We start from the raw sequence: 13,649 nt of genomic DNA, 5'->3' as shown, positions 1-13,649 counted from the left end.
ATTGAAGGTTACTTCCAAATTTCTCTTCTATTAGGTTTAGTGTGGTTGGATTTATATTGAGAGCTTTAATCAATTTAGACTTGAATTTTGTGCATAGTGATAGATATGGATATATTCAAATTCTTCTACATGTTGACATCCAGTCTTTCCAGCACCACTTGTTGAAGATGCTTTCTTTTTTCCATTGTATAATTTTAACTTCCTTGTCAAAACTCGGGTGTTCATGGGTGTGTGGATTAATATCTGGGCCCTCAATTTGATTCCATTGGTCAACCTGTCTGTTTTTATGTCAATATGAAGTAGTTTTCATTTCTGTAGCTCTATAATACAGCTTGATGTCAGAGATGGTGATGTCTCTAGAAGTTCCTTTATTGTACAGGATTGTTTTGGCTATCCTGAGTGTTTTTTTTTTAATATGAAGTTGATTATTGTTCTTTCGAGGTCTGTGAAGAATTGTGTTGGGATTTTGATGGGAATTTCATTGAATCTATAGATTGATTTGGGTAGGATAGTCATTTTTATTATATTGATTCTACCTATCCAAGAGCATAGGAGATCTTAACATTTTCTGTTATCTTCAGTTCCTTTCTTCAAAGACCTTAAGCTCTTATCAAACAGGTCTTTTATTTCTTTGGTTAGTGTTACCCCAAGATATCTAATGTTATTTGTGGCTATTGTGAATGGTGATGTTTCTCTGATTTCTTTCTCAACCTGTTTATCATTTATATGTAGGAGGGCTACTAATATTTTGAGTTAATCTTGTATTATTATATATTATATTGTATTGTATATTAAAGGTATTATATATTATATTATATTGTATATTATTAAAGGTATTTATCAGCTATAGGAATTCCATGGAAGAGTTTTTGTAGTTACTGATGTATACTATCATATCATCTGCAAAGAGCAAATGTTTGACTTCTTTCTTTCCAATTTGTATCCCTTTGATCTCCTTTTGTTGTCTTATTGCTCTAGCTAGAACATCAAGTAGTATATTGAATAGATATGGAGAGAGTGGACAGTCTTGTCTTGTTCCTGATTTTAGTGGGATTGCTTTGAGTTTCTCTCCATTTAATTTGATGTTGGCTGTCGGCTTGTTTTATATTGCTTTTATTATGTTTAGGTATGCTCCTTGTATCCCTGATCTCTCTAAGACCTTTTTCATAAAGAGGTGTTGAATTTTGCTGAATTTTTTTTAGCATCTAATAAGAGGATCTTATGGTTTTCTTTCCTTTCGGTTTATTTATATGGTGAAATACGTAGATAGATTTTCAGATGTTGAACCATCCCTGCATCTCTGGGGTTAAGTTGACTTGATCATACTGGATGATTTTTTTGATGTGCTCTAGGAGTCTTTTTGCAAGTATTTTATTGAGTATTTTTACATCAATGTTCATGAGGGAGACTGGTCTGTAATTCTCTTTCTTGGATCTTTACGTGGTTTTGTTATCAGGGCAACTTTAGCCCCATAAAAAGAGTTTGGCAATGTTCCTTCTGTTTCTATTATGTGGACATAATTTGATGAGTATAGGTATTTGTTCTTCTTTGAAGTTCTGGTAGAATTCTTCACTGAAACCACATGACCCTGGTCTTTTTTTCGGTTGGGAGGCTTTCGATGACTGCTTCTATTTCTTTGCAGGTTATAAGTATATTTAAATTATTCACCTAGTCTTGTTTTAATTTTGGTATGTGGTACCTATCCAGAAAATTGTCCATTTCTTTTACATTTTCCAATTTTGGGGGCGTACGGCCTTTTGTAGTATGACCTAATGATTCTCTGGATTTTCTCAGTGTAGTTTCATTTTTGATTTTGTTATTTCAGATGTTCTCTCTCTGCCTTTTGATTAGTTTGAGTAAGGGTTTGTCTACCTTGTTGATTTTCTCAAAAAAAAAAAAAAAGCCCACAGCTCTTTGTTTCTTTGATTCTTTGTATTATTTTCTTTGTTTCTATTTTATTAATTTCAGTTCTTAATTTGATTATTTCCTGGAAAGGCTTTGTTAACACCACATTGGAGGCCTTACACTCTCTGAGGTGTGGGTGGTGGTTGGCAAGAAGGTGGGGGTAGTGGGAGAAGGCGAGACAGGGGAACTCATATTGGTATTTAAAATAAAATATTGTTTAAAAATAATAATAACAAATGAAATTGGGAGGTATTAGCAGCGTCACTTTCAGAGAAATTTCACTTACCTTGTTACATTTATTCCAAAGGGTGTTTTTTGAGGCTATTGGGATAGAAGTTTCCCTGGACAATTTTCATGTCAATTTGATACCAGCTAGGGGCAGATGGGAAAAAGGAATGTTTTTAGGGAAGATTTTTCTACAGAATCACCATGTAGACAAGTCCCTAAAGCACTTAATAACTGATGTCTGCTGTAGAAGTGCCCAGGTCACTGTGGCACTGAGCAGGTGGTCCTTAACAGCATAGAAAGCAGGATGAGCAGACCATGGGCCCTCAAGGCAATAGGCGGTGCTCTTCCATGACCTCTCTACCAACCCCTGCCTTCAGGTTTGTGCCCTGCTCAGGATCCTGCCCAACCATCTCTCACTAGTGGAATATGTTATGAATTTTAAACGAAAATAAATCCTTTCCACTCCCAGGTTCCTTTATCACATCAACATAGACCATCACCAAGAAAGGGATGATACCCCAATTTGTTTCATGCTGCTTTGTGGTAAGGTTCTCTTTGGTTGTGTGCTATTTTTCATTTTGGTTTTATGATCTCACTCATCTTTGGAATCCAAATGTGTTAATCTGCTAGAAGGTGAGAGTCAAATATTAGTTATCAGAGGCCTGAGAAGGCAGAGGGAGGTACAGTCTAGCAATAGTTGATCGAGAGACCAAGGCGAGATATGATACAAGCAAGATCTGGGCTTCCTTCTGCACAGCATGCTGGCTATACATTCAGAAGATACTATATAATGGAGAGGAGTAAGATTTCACCAGCAATAAACAAGAACTGTGAGGTGGTTCCATCAGCTCACCTCTTAAGTCTGTTCAGTGCACATTACTTTCCTACTGAGTCCAGATATATAATATTTATGATGACAGACTGAGTTGAAGAATATCAAAAACTTTTTCAAAGATCTAATGGTTGACAAGTAAAATCAAACATGTATAGTAAAAATATTTATTTGGCGATGAACTGAGTTTTGGTTTGATACATTAAAGAATATATAAAATTCCATGGTATTATAAAATAATTAAAGTCTTGTAAATAATAAAACAAGCAGAAGAACTAATAAATAAATAAATAAATAAATGTGTGTCTGAATGAATAAACAAAAGCCCTTACAAATCAACACTATATAACTCAATATTGTGCTAAATATTCAGGCGAATGGAATCAATAATTTCAAAATAAAGGAGATCTTGGGGAAAGCAAAATCTTTCCAGGGAGGTGCAGTGTCCTAGTCCAGGATAGTCCACTTTACTTTGGCTCAGGACTTACTCCTTCTCTTCACTCAATCTTGACAGCAACTTGGCTGAGGAAGACAGGGCTCTCCAGACCTCTGCTCTGACCACCTCCCAGGCACAGGGGCTGTGTTTCTTCTCTCTCAGGTAGGCAGTGATCCTGTGGAAGTATTTCCTCACAGCCACCAGGGAGTCTTCCTGGCTCAGGGGAGGTTCCTGCACCCCCACCTGCTGCATCAGACAGGTCTGCAGGTCCTTGAGCTGCTGATAGAGGTCATCACAGAATGTGTCTAGGAGGGTTGTCTCCCAAGCAGCAGATGAGTCCTTTGAGCTGAAGAGAATCAGGACCTGCTGGGTCAACTCCTGCAGGACAGGGATGGCTTGAGCCTTCTGGATCTGCTGGGCATCCGCCTTCTCCAGAGGGAAGGCAAAGTCCTTTCTGTCCTTGAGGCAGGAGAGAGGGGAGAGTCTCCTCATTTGTGCCAGGAGTGTCAAGGCTCCCTTGTTCCTGAGGTTATGAGTCTGAGGCAGGTCACACCCCAGAGAGCAGGTTGACCAGTAGCTCATCAGCACCAGAGCCATCAGGAAAGCCCAGGGTCTGGCCATTGTGGATGTTGCAGATGCTGCTGGTCCTGAACCTTCCCCTCTAGGTTCTCTGAAGATCATCATTTGTGCATCTGTCTTACGTAGGGCAAACACCAGTTTCCACTTTCTGAATGCCCTCCCCTTCTCCACAATTCTCTTTTCACTTTTCTTCATTCGTTCTCAGCTGTGTCTGGGCATTTTTATCAACCGTTTTTATTTTCATTACTGCTTCCTCTTTCATTGCTCTCCTAAACAAATCTATATCAGAGGTTTTCTTGCCCTGAGTAAAATTGTCATTAACTATTAACTACACACATGCATTCTACTTTTGATATTTACACACATAATTCAATGATAAATTCCTTCTAAAACTTGTAATAAAAAGATATTGAAATTCAGTTTGTAATTAAATTTTCTGTTATTTATATCAAATACATACTTTTAAATTATAATTTAAGGTATGACGCAAATTCATGGTTTATAAATTTATCATATTAATGATACTAAGTTTTTCCAATGTTTCAAAGGAAAAAATAGTTTTTCAAATTGCCCTTATTAACTTTAATACTGGGTCTGGGTCGGTCCAAGGTGCGCTCGGGTCACCGGAAGAAGCCCTGCCAGCTGGAGCAGTGAGCAGAATGAATACTTCCCTGGAACAGAGCGGCTGCCACAGTAACAGAGAGACCCTTCTCAGGCGCAGTGATGCACGGAGGGAGCTGGAGCTCGCTATCGGTGGAGTGCTCCGGGCTGAACAGCAAATTAAAGATAACTTAACGAGAGGTCAAAGCTCAGATCCACAGTTGCATAAGTCGCCATCTAGAATGCCTCCGGAGCCGTGAGGTCTGGCTCAATGAGCAGGTAGAACACTATCCTGAGCGAGGTAAGCCAGACCCAAAAAGAGGAACATGGGATGTACTCACTCATATTTGGTTTCTAGCCATAAATAAAAGACATTGAGACTATAATTCGTGATTCTAGAGAAGCTAAATAAGAAGGTGAACCCAAAGAAAAACATATTAGCATCCTCCTGAATATTAACCTTCATCAGGCGATGAAAGGTGACAGAGACAGAGACCAACATTGGAGCACTGGACTGAAATCTCACGACCCAAAGGAGGAGCAGAAGGAGAGAGAGCACGAGCAAGAAACTCAGGACCGCGAGGGGTGCACCCACACACTGAGGCAATGGGGATGTTCTATCGGGAACTCACCAAGGCCAGCTGGCCTGGGTCTGAAAAAGCATGGGACAAAACCGGACTCGCTGAACATAACGGACAATGAGGACTACTGAGAACTGAAGAACAATGGCAATGGGTTCTTGATCCTATTGCACGTAATGGCTTTGTGGGAGCCCAGGTAGTTTGGATGCTCACCTTAATAGACCTGGATGGAGGGGGGTGGTCCTTGGACCTCCCACAAGGCAGAGAAACCTGCTTGCTCTTTGGGCTGAGGAGGAAGGAAGACTTAATTGGGGGAGGGGGAGGGAATGGGAGGTGGTGGCGGGGAAGAGGCAGAAATCTTTAATAATTAAATAAATTAATTAATAAAAAAAATTAAAAAAAAAAAGAGGAGACACTACAGCAACAGGCTCAGCAGCTTTACTGGCTAATGGGCCAGTTCAGTTGTCTTATTCATCAGCTAGAGCACACCCAGAACAAAGATCTGGCCAATCAAGTCTCTCTGTGCCTAGAGAGACTGGGTAGTTTGACTCTTAAGCCTGAAGATTCAACTGTCCTGCTCTTTGAAGCAGACACATCTGCTCTGCCCCAGACCATCACCACATTTGGATCCCTTAAGACAATTCAAATTCCTGAGCACCTGATGGCTCATGTTAGCTCTTCAAATACTGGGCCTTTCCTAGAGAAAAGAGGCTATACCCAGGTGCCAGAGCAGAAGTCAGCATCCAGTAGCACAGCTGCTTCTCTCAGTGAATGGCTTCTTGTGAGCAAACCTGCTGTTATTGGTCATCAGGCTCCTTATGTACCTAGTACCAACCCACAGGACTGGCTTATCCCAAAACAGACCCTGGAGAACAGTCAGACTTCTTCCAGAGCCTGTAGTTTCTTCAACAATGCCTGGGGCAATCTAAAGGGCTTAGAGAACTGGCTCCTCAACAGTCATCAAGACAGTCCTGGAAAACCAAGTTCCTCAAAGTCTAACAGCCATTGCAGCACCAGCTCTTTCTCTACTGAAGCTGAAAAGGTCCAAGATATAGAGCTCCTTGATCAAGAAGAACTGGACCTGTCGGACTTGTTGGTGACTCCCCAAGAACCCTGTGAACTGGAGAAGCCTGAGAATGCCAGCTGTGAAGCCAGTGAGAAGTTTAACCTCTTATTCCAGGTGTTCAAAGAGCCCTACAATGTGAATGATTGGCTTGTCAAGCCTGACTCCTGTACCAACTGTCAGGGTAACCAGCCCAGAGGTGTGGAGATTGAGAACCTGAGTAATTTGAAATGCCTGAATGACCACTTGGAGGCCAAAATCCACTTACGGTCCCCGGCATAAGCACCGAGGGCTGGCTTGTCCAGAACCATCAGGACGCATGTAGAGTAGAGGAAGTATGCAAAGCCAACGAACCCTGCACAAGCTTTGCAGAATGTGTATGTGATGACATCTGTGAGAAGGAAGCTGTGTATAAATGGCTTCTGAAGAACGAAGGAAAAGATAAGAATGGAATGCCCATGGATCCCAAATCTGAGTCTGAGAAACGCAAAGAGTTCCTCAATCTGTGGCTCTGCACTTCCAGAAATGAGCTAATAGAACAAGCTAAGGCACCCAAGGCAATGACTCCTGCTAGAATTGCTGATCCCTTCTAAGTCATAAGGAACAGTTGCCTGTCAGAGTGGCTTATTCGGCCCACATGCAAAGGAAGAAACCCTAAGGAAGTGCCCAGTACTGGGGAGAGAGCTGGTAAAGAAATGCTTAAAGGCCCTATGACCACTTCCTGGCATCCTTTTAATACTGCTGACTGGGTCTTACCAGGAAAGAAAGTGGGAAACCTCAGCCAGTTCTCCTCTGGAGAAGATAAGTGGCTACTTCGAAAGAAGGCCCAGGAAGTATTTCTGAATTCACCCCTGCAAGAAGAACATAACTTCCGTGGCCTCCCTGCAGTGTGTGATCTTTTTGCCTGTATGCAGCTTAAAGTTGATAAAGACAAATGGCTGTATAGAACTCCTCTACAGATGTGAAGCAATGGACTACTAGAACTGAGCAGCTTTCCTGTAGATCACCACATCCTCGAGCTGAGCGACTATGACCTGCCAAGCCATTGTTTATTCCAGGCCTGACTAGTCAGCTTCATTCCTCTCGTGCTTAGTTTTGGACTAGTAAACAGAAATCATCGAATTATGAGCTAGTGTGTGAAAGAGGCTTAATGCTAAGGTATTGCAGTTCCTTCTTATGGAAGCACTACCACACTGACTCCCTTACTAGAAACAGCCTTTCAGAACATTGGCCTTTAGCAGCTTCAACTGCAAACACTAGTTTTAAAAGTGAAATATTTCTATATCAAGTGTATTAATGTGTTCTAAAACTAGTAAACTTTCATGACTTTTGATTGCCTTTGAAACAGCCTTTCGGAACATTGGCCTTTAGCAGCTTCAACGGCAAACACTAGTTTTAAAAGTGAAATATTTCTATATCAAGTGTGTTAATGTGTTCTAAAACTAGTAAACTTTCCTGACTTTTGATTGCCTTTTAGCTGTTTCTCTTGCTATGAACTTCTAGGGGTTTGAAATTTTTCTGTTCAGTTGATATATAGAATATTTCACAGAATTAACCTTGCCAATACAGTATATTTCCCTCTACTAAATGTCTATTAGTTATATTGCAATTTTTGATACTAATCAGATGTTTAGGCTACATGTCATTTCTAACATTTTTCATTCAAAAGAAATTAAGCTACTGCAATTGCTGCCTTAATTCCTTTCCAAGTATCTACTAAGCTCTTTATTGCTTCAAGACCACTTTTAGGGCAGTCAGAGCCCCTGAAGTTCTACAAACCTTGCTTTAAAGAGCCCCAGGCCAACAAAAACAGAAAGGCAAGATGTGTTAGGAATGCAGTACTGACCACCTGTCACCCTGTGTAAATGGAAGCTGAGCTTGACACCTGGTGCTCTTAACTAGGGATAAAGTCAATGTCCTGTCACTTCAAGCACAGCATCCTGAACCTCCAAAAGTACAGTGCAGTGACATCTTGATCAACAGGCTGTGCTCAACACTTGTGCCTTGGAGTGTTTATTGAATCTTCATAGAACTGACGTCCTTGAGTTATGATGCTTACATTTTAGAAAGTTTCTCTGTAGGAGAGTAGCAGGATTTATGTTTTACAATTCTCCAGGATAACTTTAAGCCTTTGAACTGCCTATTGGAAGTACTTGTGGGAAAATTTTACGGTCTCATACTGACATTACCATACAGCTCTGGATCACAGCTGAAAAGAGCCTCATATTTTCTTATGTCCCCCCAGATACCACTGAGTATTAAGTTGGTGGGTAAAAACAATTTAAAGAGCCTTCCCAACATCTTAAGTTGCAGGGAACTTTGTAGTTTCTCTTTTGAGGTCTAACACACTGTATTTTACATTATTAAAATGTAATTTAAGTTAATCACTATGCTAATGATACATAAACCATTCTTTTGCATTGATAAATTTTATATCTCCATTAAAATCATAATGGCCACAAAAAACTTTAATACTGATTTATATTTATGTTTGAGTTAATAATCACTGTATATTGGCTATTTATTCAATGATTGCCATGCCATCATGAGGTTTCAATATGTGAAGGTTTGCTGTCCAAGTTTGATGAGCTGAGTTTGATTCCTGGAACCCGTGGTTGAAGCAGAAATCTGAGTCCTGTAGTTTGTCCTCTGCCCACCACTTTCATGATGTGGCCATCTTGCGGCTGCTCACACACACTCAAACACACACATATACGTACACACTCCCACACATACATACACACAAACATGCACACTCCACACCTAACACACACACACCACCATATCTGCATATAGACACACACTGCATCACACACAAAAATGCACATTCACATTCACATAGGCACACACATATATACACACACACTCCCCCCACATAAGTATACATCCCCCACGAAAATGCACTCACATGCACATTTACACATTCTCACATGTACATGCCCCCACACTCAAACACACACATACATTTCCATACATATGTACACACATGTGCACACACTCACATGCTGGTGAACAAACTAGTGAACAAACATCTACGTTTACATACATGCTCTCTCTCTCTCTCTCTCTCTCTCTCTCTCTCTCTCACACACACACAAACACACACACCTATAAACAATGCTCGTGTGCGCACATGCACACACACACACACACACACAGTCATACACAAGAGTAATAAGAAGTAAACCTCAAAACTAAGAATCCTGTGAGGGATTTTTCTTGAGGGGAAGTGGCAAGTGCCACTTCTAAGCAAGACTTTGGAGGGTAAGGCACACCTTTTATCTGGATCTTTGAGGTGGGACCACTCACCTTTAACCCAGATCCTTTGAGATAGGAAGACCCACCTCTGTGCTGAGGCACACCTTCTGCTGGAATCCCATAGAGGACTTGAAGAAGAAAGCTTTTGAACTTTGCCTGCTTGCTCTCTCCTCGATTGCAAGCCCATTCCTTCACTGGCATTAGAGCCCACTTCTTCTGGACCCCAGCATGGTAGGAAGACCACGTAAGACGTCCAGCCTCATGGGGTGAATAAATCCATAAAGTTAAGGATCTGAAGTGTGACAAATGAAAGTTTTTGTTTTGAGATGTTATTACTCTTATTACTCCTCTGTATTATCGGGAGTGTGTGTGTGTGAGCATTGTGAATAGATGTGTGTATGTGTGTGACAGAGAGCATGTCTGCAAGTGTGCCCACAGGTGTGTGCACCACTGTGTGAGTGTGTGGGAATTTATGTTTGTGTTTGAGTGTGTGGTTTTGTGTTTACATGTGTGAAGTTGTAAATGTGTAGGTGAGTGCATTTGTGTGGAGGTAAATGTGTGCTTATGTGAGTGTGTTTTATGTAACGGTGTGAGGGTTTTGTGTGTATGCATGCATTGTGTGTGTGAATGTGCTCTTACCATGTGTGAATGTGTTCATTGGAGTCCGACTAACGAGAGTTTGTTTCTCTGTTTCAACCCTGGACTCAGCGCATCAAGCTTGATGGCATGACAATTACTGGAAGAATAGCGAAGAAACCCTAATGATGCAATGAACATCTTATGTAAATCAATATTAGAGTTAATGAAGGCAATTTGAAGTGTACCATTCCATCCATACTTTTCATTTAGAAATAATTCGCATCACATATGTACTGCATATGTAATTGGCATTACATGATATAAGTATTTATTTAAATAATATAAACAAAACACAATGTAAAATCAATTTAAATAACTTTTAAATACAATTTTGGGAGAAACTTTATCTTCGAAATAGATAAAATAGTGTAAGTTTCAAACAAGGAATGATCATCTGTGGTGTAACGGTTAATGCCATTGAGAAACAGAAAAGTGCTGAAAACAACAGCTTTCTGAGGGCAGCCGTGAAAGAGGAAACAAAGATGAAAACCAAAATGGTTTAGAAAAAAGTGTCTAGACACAAGCAGAGGATGAGCTCAAGAAAGTGAAAAGACAATTCGGAAGTAAGGGGCGGGCATTCAGAAAATGAAAACTAATTTTCTCCTATATAAGTCTTGTAGGAATGATGGTCTTCATAGGACCTAGAGGGGAAGGTTCAGAACCACACAGCCCACAGGACCAGCAGCATCTGCAACATCCACAATGGCCAAACCCTGTGACTTCCTGATGATCCTGGTGCTGATGAGCTACTGGTCAACCTGCTGTCTGAGCTGTGACCTGAGTCAGAATGACAACTTCATGAACAAGACTCTCTTCAAACTCCTGGTACAAAAGGAGCAATCTTCCCGTCTTCTCTGCTTGGAGGAAAGAAAGGTCTTTCTATGTCCCCTGGAGAAGATGGATGCCCAGCAGCTCCAGAAGCCTCAAGTGATCAAGGTACTGTATGACGTGATTCAGCAGAGCCTGATGCTCTTCAGCTCAAATGAGTCATCTGCTGCATGGGAGACAACCCTCCGAGAGCAATTCTGTGATGTCCTCTCCCTGAAGCTCGAAGACCTGCAGTCCTGTCTGATGCAGCAGGTGAGGAAAGACCCTGTGAAGAAATATTTCCGGAAGATTATTGCCTACCTCAGAGAGAAGAAACACAGCCCCTGTGCTTGGATGGTGGTCAGAGATGAAGTCTGCAGAGCCTGGTCTCTCTCAGCCGACTTGCTAAAAGGATTGAACAAGGAGGAGGAGTAAGTCCTGAGGAGTCTCCTGGGATTGGACACTGGACCTCACTAAGTTCTCCACTAAAAACTCTTGTTCATTTTGGCATGAATTCAATCAACCTGCCTAGATGCTTCAGCAGAACAGAGACAACTTGGGTCTACATATGAAAGCTTTGTTCCTTCATCCTCTTTGGTGTATCTGTGTTTGTATTTATTCACTCATTTTACTATTTATATAATTTAAGTTATTTAAATTCAATCTTAAAGTTTTATATTTTCTTTAATGTAGCAAACCATCCTGTGTGATTAAATTATTTTGTTTTCTATTAAATTTTGCTGTATAGAACATTTTTTAATTTGTTAATTCTGTAATTTTCCAATTTTCCCAGTATTTTTAAGTGGATACTCTACATCATACAAATTATACAAATGATCACAATGTCAAAAAATTGAGCAGGATACATGTGTACAACGGCATAGTGCTTAGACAAACCCTGCATCTGTCCCTCTAATTCTCTTCAGGATGTAGTATTCTGTTTGGACAGTCAGCACGCTGTCCAGAATCTTGTTCCTGTCACATTGTGACTTGGTCCTCTTTGATGTCATGTTCACCAGAGTAATCCTCCCTCTGACCTCCATGACCTCTGGTACCTTTCGTCCACTCTCAACTTCTGTGAGTTTGGCAGTTTTGGGTTCTAAGTATGAGTGAGATCATGTGCAGTGATATAAAATAGATCACAGAAAAATCATCAACCTGCCTGAATACCACAGCAAACATACCAAGAAGTCAGTAAATCAACTCCATTCATAATAGTCTCAAAAATATACCTGCAATAAATCCCACCACGGAAGTGAAAGGCCTCTGAAATTAATCCTCCCTCTCCATTTCATGGGTTTTTCTCCTCTTTCTTCTCCTCCTCCTTTTCATCCTTCTCCTCTGTCTTAGGGCTTCTAGTTGTGCACAGGGGCATCTCCTGGAACCTTAGATAACCTCTCTTAGAGGCCCCACCCCTGTGGACAATGAATCTCTCTCTCAGCAGCCACCAGTTGCCATAGTTCCTCAGCTACAAGTGGAATTTCCTGCGTTTTCCAAGCTGGGATGTTGTCTGGCTTGGTCTTGTTCATTCAGTCACAGCCACTCTCAGTTCATCTGTGTAGCTACCATGCTGGTCCAAGAACACTGCTTTGCTGCAGTCATGCACGGCCTCTGGATCTTGCAATCCTTCTGCTCCCTCTTCTGCAATGGTCCTCGGGGCCAGGAAGTCAGCCCTTTATTTTCTGCTCCGTGACCACTTGTTGGTTTCTGTGTTCATTGCCATCTGCTGTAGGAGGCTCCTGTGGTAGGGGTAGTAATCCCTCAGTAACACTCTCTTAGACATGTAGCTGTTATCTCAAATCAGGTGTGGTGACAATACCAATACAGCACTGCTCTTGTTCTTTGGTATCTTCATGGGAGAAATACAATTTGGTAACTTCTGGGAGAAATAAAATTTCTGTTTTTATTTGGATTGTGTGATGGTTTAGATAGGAATGGCCCTATAGACTCATGTGTTTGAATGAAAAGTGGCCATATTAGGAGGTGCAGCCTTGTTGGAGTAGGCATGGCCGTCTTGCTGGAAGTGTGTCACTGTGGGTTGGGCTTTGAGGTCTTATATGCTAAGGCTAGGTCTAGTGTGGTAGACCCTTCTGTTGCCTCTGGAACAACGTGTAGAACTCTTGCTCATTCCCTAGTAGCGTGTCTGCCTGCATGCTGCCATGTGTCCCACCAGGAGGATAATGGACTACATCTCTGAAACGTTAAGCCACCCCCAATTAAATGTTTTCAGAGTTGCTGTGGTCATGTTGTCTCTTCACAGCAATAGAAACCCCAAGTAAGACAGACTGCATTGCACATGAAGATCCCTTGGACATATAAAAACTTTCATAACAACATTACTGTATTTAAAAACATAGATCTTTCCCACTGAAATTAGTAGCTAATGTTGCTGCTACTCCCGGCACACTTGGATGATTCGCCAGCTCCAGTCTTCAGCTTTCATTTCCAGAGATCATGTTTGTTGCCACAAAACAACATCAGCATCTTCTTTCTAGCAGAGTAGAAAAGAGAAAGCAAGCAGATACGGAGATTTTTACCATCAAATGAACATCTTAAGGACAGAAGAGTTAATGGAAAAGTATAGACAGTTGAAGCACTGAAAGACTCTGCTGCCGGGCGGTGGTGGCACACGCCTTTAATCCCAGCACTCGGGAGGCAGAGGCAGGTGAATCTCTGTGAGTTCGAGACCAGCCTGGTCTACAAGAGCTAGTTCCAGGACAG

At 41.2% G+C, this 13,649-nt stretch overlaps 3 protein-coding genes across 3 annotated transcripts; 2 read left to right on the top strand and 1 right to left on the bottom strand.

Moving 5' to 3' along the window:
• Nucleotides 1-3,449: 3,449 nt before the first annotated feature.
• Nucleotides 3,450-4,022, bottom strand: LOC130883757 (interferon alpha-12-like). Its single transcript, XM_057784519.1, has one exon. It carries the CDS (start codon nt 4,020-4,022, stop codon nt 3,450-3,452), a length of 573 nt encoding a protein of 190 aa, XP_057640502.1.
• Nucleotides 4,023-4,579: 557 nt separating this feature from the next.
• On the top strand, nt 4,580-8,679 carry LOC130883760 (nuclear receptor coactivator 4-like). Its single transcript, XM_057784522.1, is given in 4 exon segments — nt 4,580-4,774; nt 4,776-4,881; nt 5,569-6,480; nt 6,483-8,679. Coding segments are annotated over 4 exon segments (1,860 nt in total). The 5' UTR covers nt 4,580-4,639; the 3' UTR covers nt 7,190-8,679.
• Nucleotides 8,680-10,396: 1,717 nt separating this feature from the next.
• Nucleotides 10,397-13,308, top strand: LOC130883758 (interferon alpha-13-like). The gene has a single exon (XM_057784521.1). The coding sequence runs from the start codon at nt 10,824-10,826 to the stop codon at nt 11,361-11,363; it is 540 nt and encodes a 179-aa protein (XP_057640504.1). The 5' UTR covers nt 10,397-10,823; the 3' UTR covers nt 11,364-13,308.
• Nucleotides 13,309-13,649: the final 341 nt, after the last annotated feature.

This window comes from Chionomys nivalis, chromosome 11, assembly GCF_950005125.1.
Source record: "Chionomys nivalis chromosome 11, mChiNiv1.1, whole genome shotgun sequence".
Lineage (NCBI taxonomy): Eukaryota > Metazoa > Chordata > Mammalia > Rodentia > Cricetidae > Chionomys > Chionomys nivalis.
This window is presented reverse-complemented; position numbering and strand designations above follow the sequence as displayed.

What these genes read in the sequence shown, in the direction of transcription:
- LOC130883757 (XM_057784519.1), bottom strand. Translation starts at nt 4,022, where the DNA reads ATGGCCAGACCCTGGGCTTTCCTGATGGCTCTGGTGCTGATGAGCTAC.
- LOC130883758 (XM_057784521.1), top strand. Translation starts at nt 10,824, where the DNA reads ATGGCCAAACCCTGTGACTTCCTGATGATCCTGGTGCTGATGAGCTAC.